Source organism: Lucilia sericata, unplaced genomic scaffold, assembly GCF_015586225.1.
Source record: "Lucilia sericata isolate MDLA Ls3-8-SP2 unplaced genomic scaffold, ASM1558622v1 Contig000120F_arrow, whole genome shotgun sequence".
NCBI classification, from domain to species: Eukaryota; Metazoa; Arthropoda; class Insecta; order Diptera; family Calliphoridae; genus Lucilia; species Lucilia sericata.
The window spans coordinates 376,622-396,494 of NW_023994152.1; the positions used below are offsets into that span (position 1 = coordinate 376,622).

The window sequence follows — 19,873 nt, forward strand, 5'->3', positions numbered from 1 at the left end:
TTAACATAATTTATTCAAAATACTAACGAAGTTTATCTCTGTTTTAACGAAAATTTTTGAATATAAAAATGTAAACAATAACAAACTCTAACATCAATGCGTACAAGTCAAGGGTAAAAAAAAAATCAGCTGATTGAATAATACCACCCAAGGTAGATTAAGAAGGTATACTCATCAGCACAGCTGATTATCAGCTGCTTAAGGCCAATTTGTCAAAATGTTTGTTTACGTTACTATGGAAAATTTTAAAATTATTTGAATTTAAAAAAATCTTTCAAAATAATTGTGAAATATTGTAAAAAAATAAATTTAAGTTTTATATTTTTTATTAATTCAATTAAATTAGTTTAAAATAATGGAGATTGGATAATAATAATATTGTGTGTGACTTCAATGTGGCACTCATTGCTTTTTTGTACTCGGAGTTAAGACTTAACGTGACCTATGTTTGTGTGACACACAAACATAGCACACATGCAATTTACCTACTTTTATCTGTTCTAGTTTGGCGATGATAATTTTAAATTAAAGAGCATCCCAGGAACTGGTTCTGTAAAAGCTATATAGAAGCGACCTTTGTATAAACCACCAATTTAATCAACGAAGTTCGATACCTCTGTAAAAGTTTTAGGGACGCTTGATAACAGATGCACTCACATTCTTACCTACAGTTTTAGAATTAGTTTAATTTTCACCTATTTTTGTTTAGACTTGTTATGCAGATGAAGCTAATTCAGAGAAATTATGGAAAAATTATCATTCTGTTATGCTTTATCTGAAATTGTTACTTACATTTATCTAAAAAATCATGACTTGATGTTAAAATGCATTAACAACCACAAAAGCTGAACGCTAAATTTTATGATATTCAATATTCCGGACACTTATTTACGTAAACATGGATGCAAATAAAGAAATTTCTTATTCTTTCAGTTCTTATTTTAAATTTTTAAAACAAAAATCGCAAATTTCTGTTGTGTTTATTGTTTTTCTATTACACACACACATTTTTTTTTGACAGTTTGGCCTATTTTACAATAACAAAATGCCTGTTGTTTTTGTATTATTGTATTTGTTGTAGCGACGAGACTACCTTGTTAAATATACCATGATACCACCTTAAATGAATTCGCCTTGAAGCAGAATTATATATAAATTTTTCTTGTTTTCGTATATTGGTGTGATTAAATTTTGAAATAGGGAAAAAACAAAAAGTTTATTAAAAACTGCTGCTAAAATGTTCCGATATTAATAAAAACAAAGAACAACGAATAAATATATGTACATACATTTTAATTAAGTATTAAATATACATTAAATACAATGAGGTAAATAAAAACATTTGTATTTTTTTTTTGTTATAAATTGTTAATGATGATGCATATGATGATGACAAATCGATATACACACAGTCGCGCCGCTACAGTCAGTCTTTCTAGGAGCCAGATAAACATACAAATAAATCGTTAAATTACCGTCACTATATTCCCAACCTGCGAGGTTCGATCGCTTTGCTCTATTGCTCATTACAAATTTTTAGTACGAATGTTCGACAGGGAGAGCTTCCGGGATATTAACACACGAATTCAAACATTAACGAAGTAGTTACATTTTTTTCCTGTAGTTTAAAATTTCTGAAATATATTTAGTTGTCGCTCATTTTAAATAAATTTACTTGCAAAATTTAGTTCTCTTAACTAAAATGAGAAGCGGTCGGCCAATATTTTTTATAGTCGCCATTTAAAGGACATTTCGAAAATACACTTGACACTCGTAACACAGATGATAGATCACTGATACTTTGATATTCGTGACTGATTTAACTCAAATGCAAAATCTTTGACAATTATTTTGGAATTCGTTAAAAGGAAATCTTCATATAGGGAACACATTTAAACATTTTCAGTTTGATTCATTCAGAGGATAGTCCACTGTCGTCTGATGGTAAAATGGATATTTCTGACACAACATCCTTAGATTCAGGTGGAGTCTCTTTAAATGATAACACTGAACGAATGGAGAAAGAAAATCTCCGCATATCGCTAATAGCAAAAAATACAGCAAACTACAACAATCATCAATCACTGGTGGGGGAGGAGAATACGAACACCACAAATTCGAGTGCTCTAGAAATGTATAACGACAACGAAGTTATGAATAATAAGACAACAACAAATTTGGACAACCGCATCTTAAAGCCGTTACAAAATTTAACTATTGAATCGCCTCCAGAGGACCCACAAACACAACAACAGCAGCAGCAAAGACGAAGTAACATATCTCGCACATTAGCCGATAATCATCCATTGATGTTATCACCCACTGGCTCTGATTCGGATTCAGAATACGATAACCAGCTTCACAACCATCATAATCATCAATATGTTAAACCTGTGGACATGGAAAATTCCATTGACGATGAGAAAATTAATGAAAATCAAAAGAACTATCCGGATGTTGTACCAACCCGCGAACGTTTACATATACAAATACCTCAACCCATAGAACAAGGGGAACAACATGAAGTCTCTATATTAAATTCGAAAAATATCAACTGTGATAGAAAAACAATCTCTGAATTGACAAAAAACAACAAGCAGCAGCTAATAGGGCATAGTTTAAAGCCAAGTGCTTTAAAGAGTGCTAACTTTAGAGCAAGTAGTCCGGATCTGTTGAGCAGTGGATCAGAGATAAATGTCTCCCAATATCAAGCTACAGTCGATACCAACTATCAGACGGTAGCTTTGATGCCAAAGAAAGATATAAATGATGGTGCACAAAACAAACATTTAAAAAATGCCAAAAAAGCCGAAGACATTTCCTCTCTAGACTCCATATCTAATCATAGCTTTGATGGTGATGAAGAACACAACTTAGCCTCTTTAAGTCCGTCAAGCTCTCTAATAGATGGTCTAGATGACGATGATGACAACGACGACGATGATGATGACGATGATTGCGAAGGCCCTGAATTGCTACCAGATGACGATTATGTCGATGATGAGCAACAATTCTATCATACTGCTGGACATATTACGCCTACTCCGGGCCGATCGCTGAATAGTCCTTGCAGAGATTCTGCAGATAACCAACAACTCCCCCAATATTCAGCCGCCGAAGAAAGACGTGACTCGCGTAACTGGCAAAAGATCACTTTGCCGGATGGAAGAACCCGTGACATAGATATGCGAGTTATTGAGCCATATAAACGTGTCTTATCACATGGAGGCTATCTTAAGGCCGGAGGTCATAATGCCATTGTTATCTTTTGTGCCTGTCATTTGCCAGATCGTTCTCGTACTGATTACAGCTATGTTATGGATAATCTCTTCTTGTATGTTGTCAAAACATTGGAACAGTTGGTTACTGATGACTACGTGTTGATTTATTTGCATGGAGGATCAAGTCGTCGTAATATGCCACCATTTCCATGGCTTAAGAAGTAAGTGTAATTAGTTGAGAACGTATTTATTTTCCAAATGAACCTCATTTTAAAAAATGTATAACTTTTTCCTCTACTTTTAGATGCTATCAACTACTGGATCGTCGTTTAAGAAAAAGCTTAAAAAATATGTATCTTGTGCATCCTACATTTTGGATAAAATCTATAATTTGGATGACAAGACCTTTTGTTAGGTGCGTATTTTTATTTTTTTATAATAATCAGAAATTTAGCATTTATTTATTCTTTCTATTTTTTTGCAGCACTAAATTTTGGCGCAAATTAGTTTATGTAAAATCTTTGGATGAACTTTCACAGTATGTTACAGCCTTAGAAAAGGCTGCCATACCTGAAAAAGTTAAGCAATATGATTCTAAAAAGCATTAGATGAGTAAATTATGTTTTAGTTCCATGATCTACATACATATATCCTATATATTGTATATTCCTTTTTTGTCTCTAGAATACTCAATTCCTAAGTTTACTTATTTATAACTTTCTATATGATTTATCTCTGCCTTTGTGATATTTAAATTTTTTTATTATTTATTATTATCTTTTCATTTACATAGACATTTTTTCAAACCATAACATCGTCTTATAGTACTTGCATTAATTATTTTCTATATAAAAAAGATTCGTACATGTTTTCCTACTACAGCGCAAATAAATACATAATAAACAATTATTAAATTCATTTTAGATAAATAACTTTTTGGCTGAAAACCAAATGCTTGAAGGGAAATTTTAAAATTCATTCCTAGAAATACTTAGACTGTGAAATGTTTGTTTTCGAAACAACTTTTTATTCCTCAGTACATAAAGTATTGAGTTTATTTCTTTCGCAATTAATTCCTTCTTAAATCATAAAAATACATTCCCTCATAATATTATAAAATTTTTATTATTAAATATAGAATGTTTTGTTGTAGGTGTAATTTAAATGTGACTTTTTTAATAAAGAGAAGAAAATATAGACACATCGAATATGTATAATATCATCATTTAATTTATAGATTTTTTTTCTTCTTTTTTTTTTATTGTGTTAATTGCCACCCAAGTTTATACTTATTTAAGGAAAATAAAGCAAATTCCAAATCATCTATTCAACTAATAACATTCCTCTTTTTGTTACTCGAAAATATTTCTCAATATTTATAAATATTATGCATTAAATAATCCTGCAATATTATAAAAATACCATTTGATATTATAATCATATACATATTGATCATATCGCAAACATTTATTAATAAACATAATCCATGCCAATCATACATAACAATTAAAACATACATATTTTAATATTCGATATATACGTACGTACATACATACATCCAAAAACATATGTATACATACATATATTATTCCTTATATTAACTCCAATAAATATACAAAATTACTTATTCCTACATATGTATGTAAAACATTTGCAACATTAAACCACCTAAAGAAAATTTAACATAAAAAATATACTAAACTAAACCGTAAAAAATCCCACTACTTGTTACCTAAATTTTCATAATATCCGTGTGTATAAAACAATTGCAATAGCTCCTAAGATCTCCAAAATACTTTGGCTTATGTTTCTTCTTTGTTTTTAAGAAAACGAAACCAATATATAAACAGTTGGAACAAATTAGCAACAATTTGATTTTTATAAAATTTATTTAAGTAGTAGCATCAATATACATATTTAAATTTAAATAAATTAGGAAAATTTTTAATATTACATTTATAGTTATAATTGGTTTCATGGACATGCATACATACATATACGTATTATTGATTTGAAGGCACTTTATCCAGCAACAAAGAAAGTAAATTATTTATAAAATCCACAAGTACTTATTGTTTAAAGAAATATATTTGTCATTGTTTATTTTATTTAATAAGTAAATAATATTTCAATACATATATACAACATACATTTAAATAAATTAAAATACATAAATGCAAATGAACAATAAAGTTTGATATTGATTGTCACGGTATGTATTTTTGCGTCTAATTTTTAAACTAATTTTCGAAAAATCCATTTCCTCTAAAACAAAACTTTCATTAAAAATTAAAATTTTATTTAAAAAATCAAATTTTCAGTTATAAATTTGATTTTTCAAAAAAAAAAGAACTTTCAATAAAATCAGATATTTTTCTATTCAATAGACTTAAATTTTCAAAAACTAAACCATCCGTACTTACGATTTTAACTTCCGTTAATTTTTATGAAATAACTTTATAAATAAACAACATTTTATTTTAATTTATTTTTATATAATCATCACTTTTATTTTTAATTCTGAAAAAATATTTATGTATTAGACTACCGCATGGCAGTTAATAATAATAAGTAAAACGTAATAGGGTCGTAAGACAAAATATAACTAAAAATTAAATTAATATATTAAGAACATACGTGATATATTTTTGTACCTGACGTTTGGAATATCTCTTTCTTTCCTCCACTCTTCCGATCACAATGGTATATAAGATGGCAAAACACCTAATTTTGGACGTGTTTTTATACAACTTTCAATATTTTCTTCAAAACACTCCTTTGTTACATCCATATCAGTGTCGTTGTCTTCATTCTGTTGACTACTTTCATTCGAATCTTTATTTGTTTTATCACACGGCTCTATGAAGTAACGATTGCAAGACGGATTTTCTACGACTTCTGAGGAGCTGCTTGCTGTGGCCAATTGTGTATTTGATTGTATTGTATCTTTAGTTTGAAATTTAAATGATTTCTTATCTATTTTGGATTCTTTTCGCCTTTTGGCATTACAATAAATACAGTTTTTGGTGCTGCATACATTGTTTCGTTCAACTTCAGGACAAACAAATTCATGGCGTTTATTACACTTTTTGCACAATTGTTTTAAAATGTAGAAGAAAAAAAGAAACATTAACCTTTAGTTTCAGCTTAAAAAACTTTTTTATCAAGAACATTGATCTATATATTATTATAGCTACTGTAGTAGCGTAGGCAATAAACATTAAACATACCTTATCAGCCAATTGGCAAAAACCTCGTAGAAAATCTATACAGAGTTCCGCTTTGTTGCTTAATTTTTTATGCAGATAGGGACAATCATTTCGAACACATACCCCTTGAAGGAAAAACTTACATACAGGCATTTTTGATAACGAGACATTATGGGACAATAAACAGCTTGTATTAAGACATTCACCACGTAGAAATCTGAATGGATAAATTATATTTTTTGTGAAAAAGTATTTAAAAACTACAAAAAAAAACTCACTTGCTGCAGATAGCAACTTGCAACTTATTATGAACTTTAGAACATTTCCCTCTTTCGAATGCTGCACATTTGCCAATGCGTTGGAAGATGGGACACGGTATATTAGTTTTAACCAAACGTTTCGTTAGCATTTGCAGACTCTTTTGTTTGGCATTGTGAACGTAAGCACGAGATAAATGATTTGTTGTACGAATCAGGACGTTTTTAGCCGAGTTGACGGATATATAGGTATAGCCGCCAATATCAATACGTTTACAAGTTGGTGTCTGTGATGATTGGTTATTAGGCGTAATGTTGGTGGGAGTATGATCACTTTTTGTTACTCTAGTTAATTTAAATTTATTAGCGTCCATAACATATTTAGTTCCTCTTACGAATATAGTCAAACCTTGATTTGGCTTTATATTATCATTAGATGTCTTTGGACTGGTTGAAATAGTCTTAGATGATTTCAATAAGGTATTAGATGGTCTAATTGCTGCCATGTCCTTTAACTTTAAAGAGTTTTGTGTAGATTTATAAAGCAGACCATTAATGTTAAGAACTTGCAACTTTTTATTTGTATTTTTATTAATTGTTAGTGATTTCTTAGCTAATGTATTCGAAATTTGGCTTATAGAAGTTCTTCTCAGTGCAAAGCGACCCACGAAGGATGTACGTTTAATTTTTGGTGTGGGCGGAAGTATGGCCTTCTTCCTAATAACGCGATTATCCAATTTGTATTTTGTTATCCTTGTATTAGTATCATCGCAGCACTTGGATTCGGTTTTATTAAATGCTACTGGTACCGGAGACACTTTTCTAATTAATTTACGCTTGCTTAATACTAATAATGGCGGTAGCGGAATAGTAGGTTTCGATAGCTTTGGAGGCTGACATTCAGTTTTAATCAAAGGTTCCCTTATTAAACGGTTTTTAGACTTGCATATAATCTTACGAGTTTCGGAAATTGGGTTCATTTCACTTAAAGATTTTATTGCCGTTTGAGTCGTCAAGAACTTACATGAATCATTTTCTACTGGTAGGTTTTTACTCTTGTTGGCATCTTCCACTTCTTGTTGTTGTGGGAGTAGTTGTATTTGCTGGCGCTCTTGAATTTTTTGTAAAAATGCTGGATTCATGTGAATTGTCTGCCTATACTTATGAGCTTCCAAGAATAAAGGATTTATATGGGCATTTTTAGGAATGACAGATTGCGTTTGCAATGATACACCATTATCTGGTGTAGGCAGTTTTCCTTTAAAATTAGGATTAATATATATCGTTTTATTAGTATTACAAAATGGCAGCATCACGATTGTTTAATTTTAAACAAATGAAAACAATATTCAAGTCTTTTTTTAGAAAAATCACAAAAAAAATATCACTAAACTCGAAATCACAAATTGACAAATTAAAATTATTACATATGATATATAATACTGAAGTTGACTGCAGTTGATAAAAAAGCGATGCCAGATTATATAAGCTTGATTATGAAGAAAGTCGAACTGTCAACCTTTCCAAGTGAAAAGATAGTAAAGTTTTATAAATCGTCTTTGTTGGAAAATGTCGAAGTTTTATTCTTGAAAATAATCACGAAAATGTTCCTAAAATGTTTCATAGTCATATAAAATGGAACTCTAAAAACTTTAATACACAAAAAAATCTTTTTAAGCGAAGCGGGTGTTCGATAAGGGAAAGTTCCTGCGACCGGCTGAAGACTGCTTATACAGAATATGTAAATATAGATCAATAAGACAAAAATGAGTAAAAAATCAGAAAAATAATTTTTGTTTCAAAGTTGATTTTTGGTGTTACATTTTCCTAATTTTTCTACTTCTTGATTCACATAAGGTTTTGTGCAAAGTGTATTAAAACACTTTGGTTTTGTATTAATCAAATGTTACCTTCACGTAGCAAAATTACATTATTTACAAATAAATAGAGATTAATAAAATGTTTTTAACTTAGCAAGAAATCAAATGTTATGCGAGAAAAATTCTAATTGGACATAAATGTCATTCTATTTCTTTAAGTCTTTCGTTTGCTTGTCTATTTTTTTGCAATTGCCGTCTTTGCCGTACAGACGTGGCAACACTGTCGCCTTGTTCGTCATTCATTTCTCTTTTCTTTTGTAATTTTGATCAAGTTGAAAAATCGTTTAAATTATTTTAATACCATGTAAAATAGCGTATAATTTTTTATTATTCTTAATAAAAAATTAGCAAGTGTAAATCTTATCAAATAAATACTTTAATTTTGAATCCAAAACGTAAAATAAAAAATTAACAAACGATTGGCAGTGGCGACAGCTAAACAAAAAAAGAAGAAAATCGCAGAAAAGAAAATAGGTGCAGACAAAAAATTTAAAAAACCAAACCAAGTAAGTACAAGGATTTAAACAAAAAATTGTTCAGCAGTAATGAGAAACCAAAAAATAATAAGAATAAAAAATCGAGGTTATTAAACTCGAATTTAGCAAAAGACGCAAAAAATTCTTATTTTACGAACGAGAAACAATGTGATTTCTTGAAATAGAAAAAAGAAGTCAAGTCGCTAGTACAAACATACAGACTTACAAACACTTACGTAGAATGAATGCAGGCAAACAGGCGGCGCCACTGTGTCCACACAAAACATGCAATGATTGCAGTGGCAAAAAAACGAAAAAATTAAACGAAACCAATAAAAGAAATGAAGTTTTTTCCTCTATGCTTCGTTGGGTTTGACATAATGAAAAAATAGAAAAACGAAATAATAGCAAATTCTTTGTTTGTTACTCCTTTCCAAAAGGATTTAATGTACATATTTTAAGATTATAAATAAAATTTTTTCTATCCGATCTAGTCATGGAAAGTCCTTGTGAATCCGAAAGTTCATTGGATGGTGGTACCATGTTGCCCCCAAGTCCCGTATCTAGGGAACAATTACAAAAACGCATAGAATCCTTGACCCAACAAAATAAGTGAGTATTCCACCATAGGTAGTCTTTCAACTAAAAGTTGCTATTAATTTTTAATAATTTTTAGAGTCCTGAAAGCTGAATTGGATACTATGAAAATCAAATGTAAAGTTGTTCAAGAGGAAAATCGCACGCTTAAACAAGCGTCCGTAATCATAGTATGTACATTTTATTTTTCTATGCATTTGCAAAATTACAATTCTAACTTAATTCCGGTACTTTTTTTCTATAGCAAGCTAAAGCTGAACAGGAGGAGGAATATATTTCTAATACACTTTTGAAAAAAATTCAAGCTTTAAAAAAAGAAAAGGAAACTTTAGCGCATCACTATGAACGTGAAGAAGAATGTCTAACCAACGATTTGTCCAGAAAACTAGATCAGGTATTCGGAGAATTAAAAATTTATTAGCAAATTGACAATGTTTTCCCTTTCAATTACAGCTTCGTCAAGAAAAATGTAAATTAGAGCAGACACTCGAACAAGAGCAGGAGTGTTTAGTTAATAAATTAATGCGAAAAATCGAAAAACTTCAAGCCGAAACTGACAACAAACAAACAAATCTTGAGCAGCTGCGTAGAGAAATGGTTGAACTTGAGAATACATTGGAGCAAGAGCAGGAGGCATTGGTAAATAAGCTGTGGAAGCGTATGGATAAATTAGAAACCGAAAAACGCTTGTTACAAATTAAACTTGATCAACCGGTCTCGGATCCAACAACACCACGTGATATTACAAATGCTAACGGAGATACTGCCTCCAATTTAAGTTCGCACATTCAAACTCTAAGGTCTGAAGTTATACGACTCAGGGCTAATTTGGCTGCAGCTGAAAAAGAGGCCACAAAGAAAGTCCAACAATTCGCCCAAGAAGAAAAATCCATTCGTGAGGAGAATGCCCGGCTACAACGCAAATTGAAGCAGGAAGTGGAAAGACGGGAGGCATTATGTCGCCATTTGTCTGAATCGGAATCGTCATTGGAAATGGATGAAGAACGTTTCTACAATGAGAATATATTGGCAACGGGTGCACCTTTGGCTGGATCGGCATTAAATGCTCATCGTCAACGTACCATTAGTAGTCCAGTGTCTCATAGTCCATCAAATAGCCGCCCCTTAAGTCCAGGCACTTCACAACAAAACCGTTGTTACGCATGCGGACAAGTAGTTGTAAGTTTGCCTACAGTTTACACAAATAGAAGAGTTTTATTAATGTTGCATATTTACCTTCCCTTTAGAATCGTCGTGCTAGTGAACGTTTTATTAAGCCAGCACTGCCTACACCCATGTTGGGTCTTAACACTTCAGCTCCAAATGTTTTATCCGGCTCGACAGGTGTTGGTCCCACTGTTGTAGGTGGCTTATTCTCAAGTTCCTCAAATGCTACGGGGCCATCGGCTAGTTTTCTCAATAGTTTGGGCAATGACCGCCTCTCATTGAATTCAGCCACTTTGTTAGGTTACAATGCTGCACCACCAGTTTTGCCACCTACCAGTTCTTCCGCTCAAGCAAATCCGTTAAGTTTCAATTTACAACAGAATACGTCCAATTCAATGAATGTGAGCAGTGGTGCAAATTCCGCATTTACACCAACTAATCCAACTGGCGGCGCCAATAATACTTTTGCCCAACCGGCCAGTCCTATGGACACTTCAACCTGCAAAGACTAGGAAGTCAAGACAACATAAACTGAAAATAATAATAAAAAAAAAAACAATTATGTTACTATTATAAATACATAACAAATTTAAATTAACAGCAGAAGTATAAAAGAAACATTAGTAGCCGAACATGGTTGAGCTTTTAGGAAACGTAAATTAAAATATTGAACGAATTAATCGCAGATAGCATAACTGGAACATTTTAAATGATTAGCTAACAACTACTTCTATTCCTGATGGTGACTTTACTTGTTTTCATAATAAAAAAAACTAAACCTTTTTTGTATTTACGCAAATTGCAAGCTTGAAACTAAAAATTTAATTTATTATGACAATTATATAACAGACTTTTGCAAAATCTATTAATCATTGAAAAAGTGTTTAATGAAAAATATACCTTTTATTGGTAATCGTTTCGAAATGCAATTGTGAAATATTAAAGAAGTGAGAAGGAAAAACAAAGTTATATTATTCTATTTTCAATTTTTGAAAGCAAATGCAAAAAATTCAAAAATCAATAGAAATTAGATATCAACAGAAACAAAAACAAACAATTTAAAAACCTAATTAAATGCTACAGAAATTTAAAGAAAAACACTACAACTACTACCAACAATAAGTACTATAAAAACACATATTTTAAGTAAATGTAGGTATGCCGTGTTTCTTTGTTCTTTAAAAATTATAAAAATTGTCTGCACTCTCATCAACTCGCCTCCCATTTAAACTCTTATTTTTTCTAATCTTATGAGTTATTTTTATTTTTATAAATATATCAAGTCATTCAATGATTTTATATCTCTACACAATTTAGTACGTATTTTATTAATTCATTTATTATTATTACACTAAATTAAAAATTGCATTTTATGTTTGTTATTAAGTTATTCCTTAATTTCATAATTTTTTTATCGTTTAATTAATAATGGAAAAAACAAGATTTGTTTCGAAATTCTTCAAAAGAACTATTAACTACTATTTTATCTCTATACATACGAAAATACATACAATTATTAAACATTAACAATTTTTCTCTTCATATACATAATGAATATATGAATATACATAAATATATTTATTTAATTTAACGTTAAAACTAAACTAAAATTACGAATAATGATTCAGACATCATAACAATTTAAGATTAAATAAAGAATTTAAAATAAATTTTAAGGGTTTGGAGAGCAGTTTTAATTAAAAACTATAATTTTGGATTCATAATCGAGTAAAATTTATCGTAATTTTTGATTGTTTGGGATAATGTATTACCGTTCACGAGGAAAATGTTTTTTTAGAAATTAAATGCTTTTGTTAAAAACTAAATTTGTCTCAAGAAATTGATTAAATTCGGAAAATACGAGTTCAGAGGATTTTAATTTTGAAACAAGTAGGAGTTTTTAGAGAGAAAGATCGTCCTGCTAAGCGCTCCTTTACCTTTAGGTGGGAATCGAACCCACGACCTCCAGTGTGCAAGATTGGACCCCCAACGGTGCACCGATTTGAGTGCTAGCCTGTAAGTCTGGGGCTGAAGGGTTCGATTCATACAAAAGACTAGTCTGCTTCACTACAACCGGCGTATGTCCATCGTCACCACTGCTCGGAATATTATGTGAGGATATAATTTGTAATGGACAAAAAAAGAATAAGTTGCATTACAATTGAATGTTTCGAATTTTTCTGCAATAAAACAAAAAGTTATTTTCGAATGAGCTCTAGAAATTTTAAAAACATTAAAAAAAAACACAATTTTTAATGCAAAATAACCGGGTTGTGTTTGAACCAAACAAAAAAGTACCATATTTCATACCTAATACCTTTCTGTTACAACGCTGCTTTCTTTTATTTCATTAATCAAATGGAAAACAAAATAAAAAAGAAAAAAGTAAGAAAGAGAAACAACAAAAAATATTCGCAGAAATTCCGTTTGTTGATTCATTTTTTTATTTTTTGGTGAAGTTTTTAGTGCAGTTTACATCGAGAAATACGTAGTGAAAATATCATTTAAATAAGAAATATTAATTTATAAAGAAGTGATAACATTTTCCTAAATAAAGTAAAACAAAAGAAAGTATATAAATTCATTATAAGAGATAACAAAGAAAATTGTGATAGTGATTGTTTGGATAAAAGTGGAAAAAAGAAAGAATTTAATTTAAAAATATAAATGGGGATGTAATTGAGCGGCGCGTGACCTCATTTAGAAACTTAAAAAATTTCACTTCACCTGAAAGACAAAAAATCATACGCACTTTATAAACTAAACAAAAATTGAATAAAAATATTTATAAATTATGAATCCAGTGGAAACGACATCTGCCTCAGGTAATATTCCAACAATAAAATGCGAAGAAAACGACACCTGCCATAATATGGACAGCACAAATGCCAATGATAGTTTCAGTAATTACACAGAAAAGGAAGATGTTTCTGCGGTCGATGTAAGTCAATGGCAAGTTGAGGATGTAGTCGAATGGGCTACAAAAGTTATACAATTTACACCAAACGTCATCAAATGCCTACAGCTGGAAGCAATTGATGGCCAAGTCTTATTAACGCTAACTGAAGAAGACATACGAGACTTTCGTTATCGCCTTAATTATAATTTACGTTTTGGAGAACTTAAAAAACTATGGCAAAGTGTACATCATTTACAGCAAAGTCGACTGCATCAACGTTTCAATGCACATCCAGCTCATCATATGCCAACAAATCACATACATCATAGCAAAAACTCAAGTAATAGAAATAATCTTAGTATAAGAATGGGTGCTGCAGATGGATCTCCACTTCATCATAATCACAATCATAATCATCATCGTGCAGTACCATCATTCTCTGCGGCCTCAACAGCAGTTGCATTCAGTTGTAGTTGCGCCAACAGAAGCTGCGGTACATTTCTAGATGGTTGTACCTTTAATGATTGTGAAAGTTGCGCTCCAGAAATGTCGTCTGTCTCGGAAGGTTGTTCTGCTAACATTCCACCTGAATTCTTTAAAACATCAATTAGTTTGGGTAAGTTTTGTTGCAATTTCTTTATTATTAAGATTTATATGTATGTATCTAGATACTTTGCAAGAGTAGTACGTTTAAAGTCTCCATACCTATAATATAAATTTATAATCGCATTTTGTCACAATTTCACCTGTCTTTATCTTTTGTTGCTGTTCTTAGTTATTCAATATGTTTTGCAAATAAGTCAATGACTGTAAATATAAACAAAATTATATTTATCATTTAAAAAATAAAGTACCTACAGATATGTATGTGAATGCAAGTAAAATTGGTATAATTTGTTTGTAAACAAAGGCACTGTTTGATTCTAAGCAATCACAACAAGTGCAAGGTCATTCATTGTTTAAGATTAAATTGTTAGGACTGAAAACATACTAATACTACGTAACTGCTATCATTTACATTTCTTCGATTTTCATTATTACTTTATAAGCTCTCTGATAAAACATTTAGACTTTGTTTAAGTACTAGTAAGATTTAGAGGCTTTTATTTTAGAATGTGTGAAACGCATTTAAGGTACTTCGAGGTATAAATAACATAGTTTACATGGCATGTCAAGAACATATGAAACATGCAGTGCCGACACAAACTTAATTTAATTTTAATTTAAGTTATTTCCAACATAAAACTATCCTATTGGCCACAATCGGTTACAAATAGAAACAAGTTTTGTCCCTATGACTTCTTTCTATTATTTTTATGTAAAAATGGGGCCTTTACATCTTAAAACAGAGTAGAGGGATAAAATTGATCTAAAGAAACAGGTAATGGGGTTTGACGAAAGATGTACTCATATACATATACTTTATAATTGAAATACTAATGAAATAAAATCCCTCTTTCCATTTCGGAATATGCTTAAAATAGCTATACGAATTAAAAATAACTTTAATATTTATAATGCCATTCAATTGTTCTATTATTAGTACTTTATCAATTAAATTTGAATTATTTAAAACTTACGTCACTAATAGTTCTTACACACAAAAATACATTTAATTTATAGTTGTAATTTTCTAAATTTAAAGAACCTTACAGTACCTTACCAGTACCAGTACACTGAAACAAATTTTTTCCATTATGTAAAAGGATATATTAATAAATATTTGTTTTTGTACATTACTAAAATACAATTTAATAAAAAGAATTTGTGTTGCTTTCATACTAGTTAAACTACTGATTCAACTTAGGCAAAGTTTGCCACAGCAATTTTTAGCCTCTGTAGGAACTTTTGACTCACCTGGTTTTCCAAAAGTGTCATTATGCAAAATTTGTAATGTTTTAAGCCACTGCATAATAAATGGACCTTCAATTGGGAAAAAATATTGAAAATATGTAACATCGAATATAATAGAAATCAATTTGTTCTTATATGAACAAACTATATTCTAATAAAGATTCTTAGTTAGACCTATGTACGATTGAGTAAACAATAACCATATCATATACATACATACATATGTATGTATATCTAAAATTACAAATTCTTTACTCAGTGTATTGTTATAATTTGATTTCTTTTAATTCTTCTTATTTACAATCATTTTATTTATATGCATATGTAGTTATATCGATCAATTTGTTTTTAATTTTTTTCTTCTTGTCTTTAAATATATGTATGTATATAAATAAATGTTTTTCAATGAAAAGAAATAGACAAAAATAAATATTTACAATTTACCAAACGTTTTATTTCGTAATTAAATTGGTTTATTTGTTTAGTGCATTACTACTCAAATGACCTTTATCTATACACACAAATTATTTAATTTTTTTTTAATTTCATTTAATATGTACACACGTACCAGCTATGAACATATGGGAACACAATATTTTAAATAAAATTAGCTTGACATGTAAACGTAGGTACCTACATGCGACTAAACACAACTTTTTAAACATGTAGAGTCTTATTATAATTTGATTTAATGCAAGGAAATGTTCCTCAGTAATGTATGGTAAAATGACGTTTATATATTAAAATTTACACTACATTATTAACTCGGCTAAACTTTTTAATTATATTTTTGGATTTTATCCAATTTGCATTTAGTAAATTAATTAGATTTTTAAGTAAAATATAAAAAACCTTTTATTGGATTTCAAAACTTTGTTAGAAATTCTAAACAACATTTCGCATTTTTAGGTTATTCCTTTGTTGTAACATGGATAACATCATTTGTGATGGTCATCGTACATGAAAGAGTGCCTGATATGAAACGTTATCCCCCACTACCAGATATATTTCTCGATAATGTACCACACATCCCCTGGGCATTTCATATGTGTGAAATAACCGGCACTCTATTGTTTAGTATTTGGGCTTGTGTCTGTATCTTCCATAAATATCGCATGGTTCTGTTGAGGAGATTTTTTGCACTGGCGGGTACAGTGTTTCTATTGCGTTGTGTAACAATGTTAATAACATCGTTAAGTGTACCGGGAACACATTTACAATGCAATCAAAATGATTATGCTATCGATGATACAGGGTAAGTTAGTTGGTTTAATTTTTTTTTATCTTTTTATATAAATTTTAATTAATATTTATTTACACATACTTACTAATTACTATTGTCTTGTTTTATGCACATAAATACTTTCGTCTTAACAGTTTGACACTATCCGAAGCTTTGTCTTTAAGAATCTCGAGAGCCTATACAATTTGGAGTGGTTTGGGCATGTCCATACAGGGTGTACGTACATGTGGTGATTATATGTTTAGCGGTCATACAGTGGCCTTAACACTGCTGAATTTTTTTATAACGGAATGTAAGTAAAATCTAGCATAAAATGTTCTTTATTTCAAAATCGTTTAGACATTAGACACCGATTTTTCACTATAAAATTAAGGTTTAGTTAAAAAATATTATATAATAAAATAATGAATTTTCACTAAAAAAACAATTTTTTACTAAAAAAAAAACTAATTTTAACATAAAAATCCAACAATAATTAAAAAGTTCCAAAAATTAATTGATAAAAATTAAAAAAAAATCTGAAATTGCTTAAAGAAAAAGAATTAGAAGCTTTAAAATTAAGTTTTATAAAAGATTTTGCATATATGTATATAATTAAGGATTAAAAAATGTACTAATGTTTCTGTTCTTTTTTACAGATACTCCCCGCAACTTGTATTTTCTGCACACTTTAAGTTGGCTGTTAAATATGTTTGGTATTTTCTTTATCTTGGCCGCCCATGAACATTATTCCATTGACGTTTTTGTGGCCTTTTATATAACATCTCGTTTGTTTTTGTACTATCATACATTGGCCAATAATCAAGCACTAATGCAACGTGATTCCAATCGTACTCGCATCTGGTTTCCTATGTTCAGCTACTTCGAAAGTTCTGTCGATGGCATTATACCGAATGAGTTTGATACTGTTGGTGAAATTGTTGATCAACTAACACATTTGCTAATAGAAATAAAGGATAGTGTTATGATGACAGCACATCGTTTTTGGTTAGAAGCACCAAATTTGAACATGTCCTCGAGTAATGTTTTCTTTGTACCCAAAGATGTCTTAAAAGCGAAACAACGTAATGCAGCCACATCAACATCGGCTACGGCCAATAATACACCAACTACAACAAAAGCTGATTTCTGGCGTAATGAAACAACCATTACAGCCAATACAACATCAATGCCATCGTCGACTGCATCAACCAACAGTGTTTGTAATAACATTGAAACAACCATATCAGATTCTAGATTCAGTGATAGTACATTGAATAATAAAAGCAGTAAAAATATTACAAAAATTAGTGAAAATTTGCCAAAACTTGAAACCCAACCTCAGCATGCTGTAACAAACAATAATACCCAAAGGAATGAGAATTCTAGCAAGAAAACCATTTAACGCAAATTGGCAAAAGACTAAAGCAGAAAGCGCAAATCAAAATATAAATTAAACAGAAAGTAATACTTAAATATTTTCACTTTGCAAGTATTATGAACACAGTTTCTTTCTTTAAACTTTTTGTCAATTTCTTTTCATTGTTTTTGTACGAGTAGTTTATTAAAAAATCTAAAGCTACCAAAGATTGTAGTATAAAAAACATAACGAATTCATACATTCATTTTCACTTAGTTTTGGTTAGAATAGTTATATAATTAAGCTAAGCTTAATATAAATAACATTCCAAAATAACTAGAATATTTTTAAACTAATTAACTCACTTTAATGAAGCTGTATATCATCTATCTATCAATTCCTTCCTTAAGTTTACTTTTAATAGTGGATTATATCATTAAATCAAAACTTTTACTTTTTGGTATTGTATAATATAAAATTATGACTGATTAATTAATATTTCATTTTTTTCCTTTATTTGTAATTGAATTTAGATTTCAGGGACCTTATTACAAAATTATTACTACTTTCAGAAAGAAGTTTAGTTTGACTAAAATTTAATTTTTTAATCATTGTATATTCTATCTAAAATGTTTTCTATTAGATAAAGTTAGAGAGTATTGAGCACAAAAACAATTATAAAATAAATCTTTAGAGTAAAAACCACATTCATTTTGTATAGAAATTTATATCTGTTTTAAATTTTTTTCATCCTACATACATCAATTTCTACAAATTTAAATATTAATACACAAAGCTTTAATGATTCTGTAGTAAGAATTATTATAATGGTTTTTGCTAAATAAAATAATAGTTTAATAACGCCAATTAGAGCGTCAAAGAATTCGTACTAATTAAATAATATATATTATCTATTGTTATAAAAGATGAATATATTTTAATTTTCTTTTTTTTAAATTTTTCTTTGTAATCACCCAAATTTGTCGAATTTTCATTTCTCTACTTAATAAGATTTGTATCTATATTTAATTCTATATTGCATTTTATTATTGAATAATTTATTGAAATCAACGCATTTGTATCGAAAGTTGATTAACATTTTTCTAGTAATACAAAAGTTACAACATTTACATAAATACTTAATTATATCGAGAAAAAAAGTAAAGAAATTCATTCTATTTTTGAATTTTATTCCGAAAATATATTATATGAATTCTAATTTTTAATTTATAAATTAAATCGAATGCAAATAAACTCAGAAAGTGTATTATTTCCTGTAAATTTGCAATTTAATAATGCGATTTGTTTCCCAAATCTAAATAAAAGTTTTAAAGAAAAATTTAACCATTTGTTTTAAAATATTGAAATATTTTATTTTATCAAGTTGCATTGTTGGTTGTTGTAGCAGTTTTTTTCCTGGGACAAAACATTTTTTTGATACAATCTTTGGTCGAGTATGACTCGGGTGGTTCTGGAGCGAAGATTCGATTGTTATGGGAACGACATAGTTATCAATTTTTCTCTTTAATCTATAGAAACGGGGAATTATAAATTTGTTTACTCTATAATTTACTTGCTGAGCCATAACTGCCATACCTAAATCAACGGTTTTATTTAGGTGACAGTAGATTTTTTTAAATACCAGCTCTCATAAATAGTTTATTTCATTGCAGCCTTAAATTATGCTACAAAATAAAAATAAACACACTGCATTACCGATCCCAAGAACAA

General features: G+C 29.6%; 4 protein-coding genes across 5 annotated transcripts; 3 read left to right on the forward strand and 1 right to left on the reverse strand.

Annotated features, from left to right (window-relative positions):
* Positions 1-1,119: 1,119 nt before the first annotated feature.
* Positions 1,120-5,375, forward strand: LOC119600764 (protein PFC0760c). Of its 2 annotated transcripts, none has more exons than XM_037951264.1 (4): positions 1,120-1,328; positions 1,907-3,442; positions 3,526-3,636; positions 3,706-5,373. In XM_037951264.1, the coding sequence occupies exons 1-4, from the start codon at positions 1,324-1,326 to the stop codon at positions 3,827-3,829; spliced, it is 1,776 nt and encodes a 591-aa protein (XP_037807192.1). In that variant the 5' UTR covers positions 1,120-1,323; the 3' UTR covers positions 3,830-5,373. The 2 variants fall into 2 exon arrangements, with proteins under 2 accessions (XP_037807192.1, XP_037807193.1); XM_037951265.1 differs by having other exon boundaries at positions 1,149-1,328; positions 1,884-3,442; positions 3,706-5,375.
* Positions 5,376-5,716: 341 nt separating this feature from the next.
* On the reverse strand, positions 5,717-8,135 carry LOC119600772 (zinc finger CCCH domain-containing protein 3). The gene is made up of 3 exons (XM_037951279.1): positions 6,709-8,135; positions 6,452-6,647; positions 5,717-6,306 (listed from the first exon to the last, which is right to left on the reverse strand). The coding sequence occupies exons 1-3, from the start codon at positions 7,998-8,000 to the stop codon at positions 5,917-5,919; spliced, it is 1,878 nt and encodes a 625-aa protein (XP_037807207.1). The 5' UTR covers positions 8,001-8,135; the 3' UTR covers positions 5,717-5,916.
* A 641-nt stretch (positions 8,136-8,776) lies between these two features.
* Positions 8,777-11,474, forward strand: LOC119600755 (coiled-coil domain-containing protein 6). The gene is made up of 6 exons (XM_037951248.1): positions 8,777-9,073; positions 9,538-9,655; positions 9,720-9,810; positions 9,885-10,034; positions 10,094-10,819; positions 10,888-11,474. The coding sequence occupies exons 2-6, from the start codon at positions 9,540-9,542 to the stop codon at positions 11,317-11,319; spliced, it is 1,515 nt and encodes a 504-aa protein (XP_037807176.1). The 5' UTR covers positions 8,777-9,073; positions 9,538-9,539; the 3' UTR covers positions 11,320-11,474.
* Positions 11,475-13,217: 1,743 nt separating this feature from the next.
* LOC119600754 (sphingomyelin synthase-related 1) lies at positions 13,218-19,466 on the forward strand. Its single transcript, XM_037951247.1, has 4 exons — positions 13,218-14,322; positions 16,470-16,815; positions 16,938-17,095; positions 17,442-19,466. The coding sequence occupies exons 1-4, from the start codon at positions 13,602-13,604 to the stop codon at positions 18,185-18,187; spliced, it is 1,971 nt and encodes a 656-aa protein (XP_037807175.1). The 5' UTR covers positions 13,218-13,601; the 3' UTR covers positions 18,188-19,466.
* Positions 19,467-19,873: the final 407 nt, after the last annotated feature.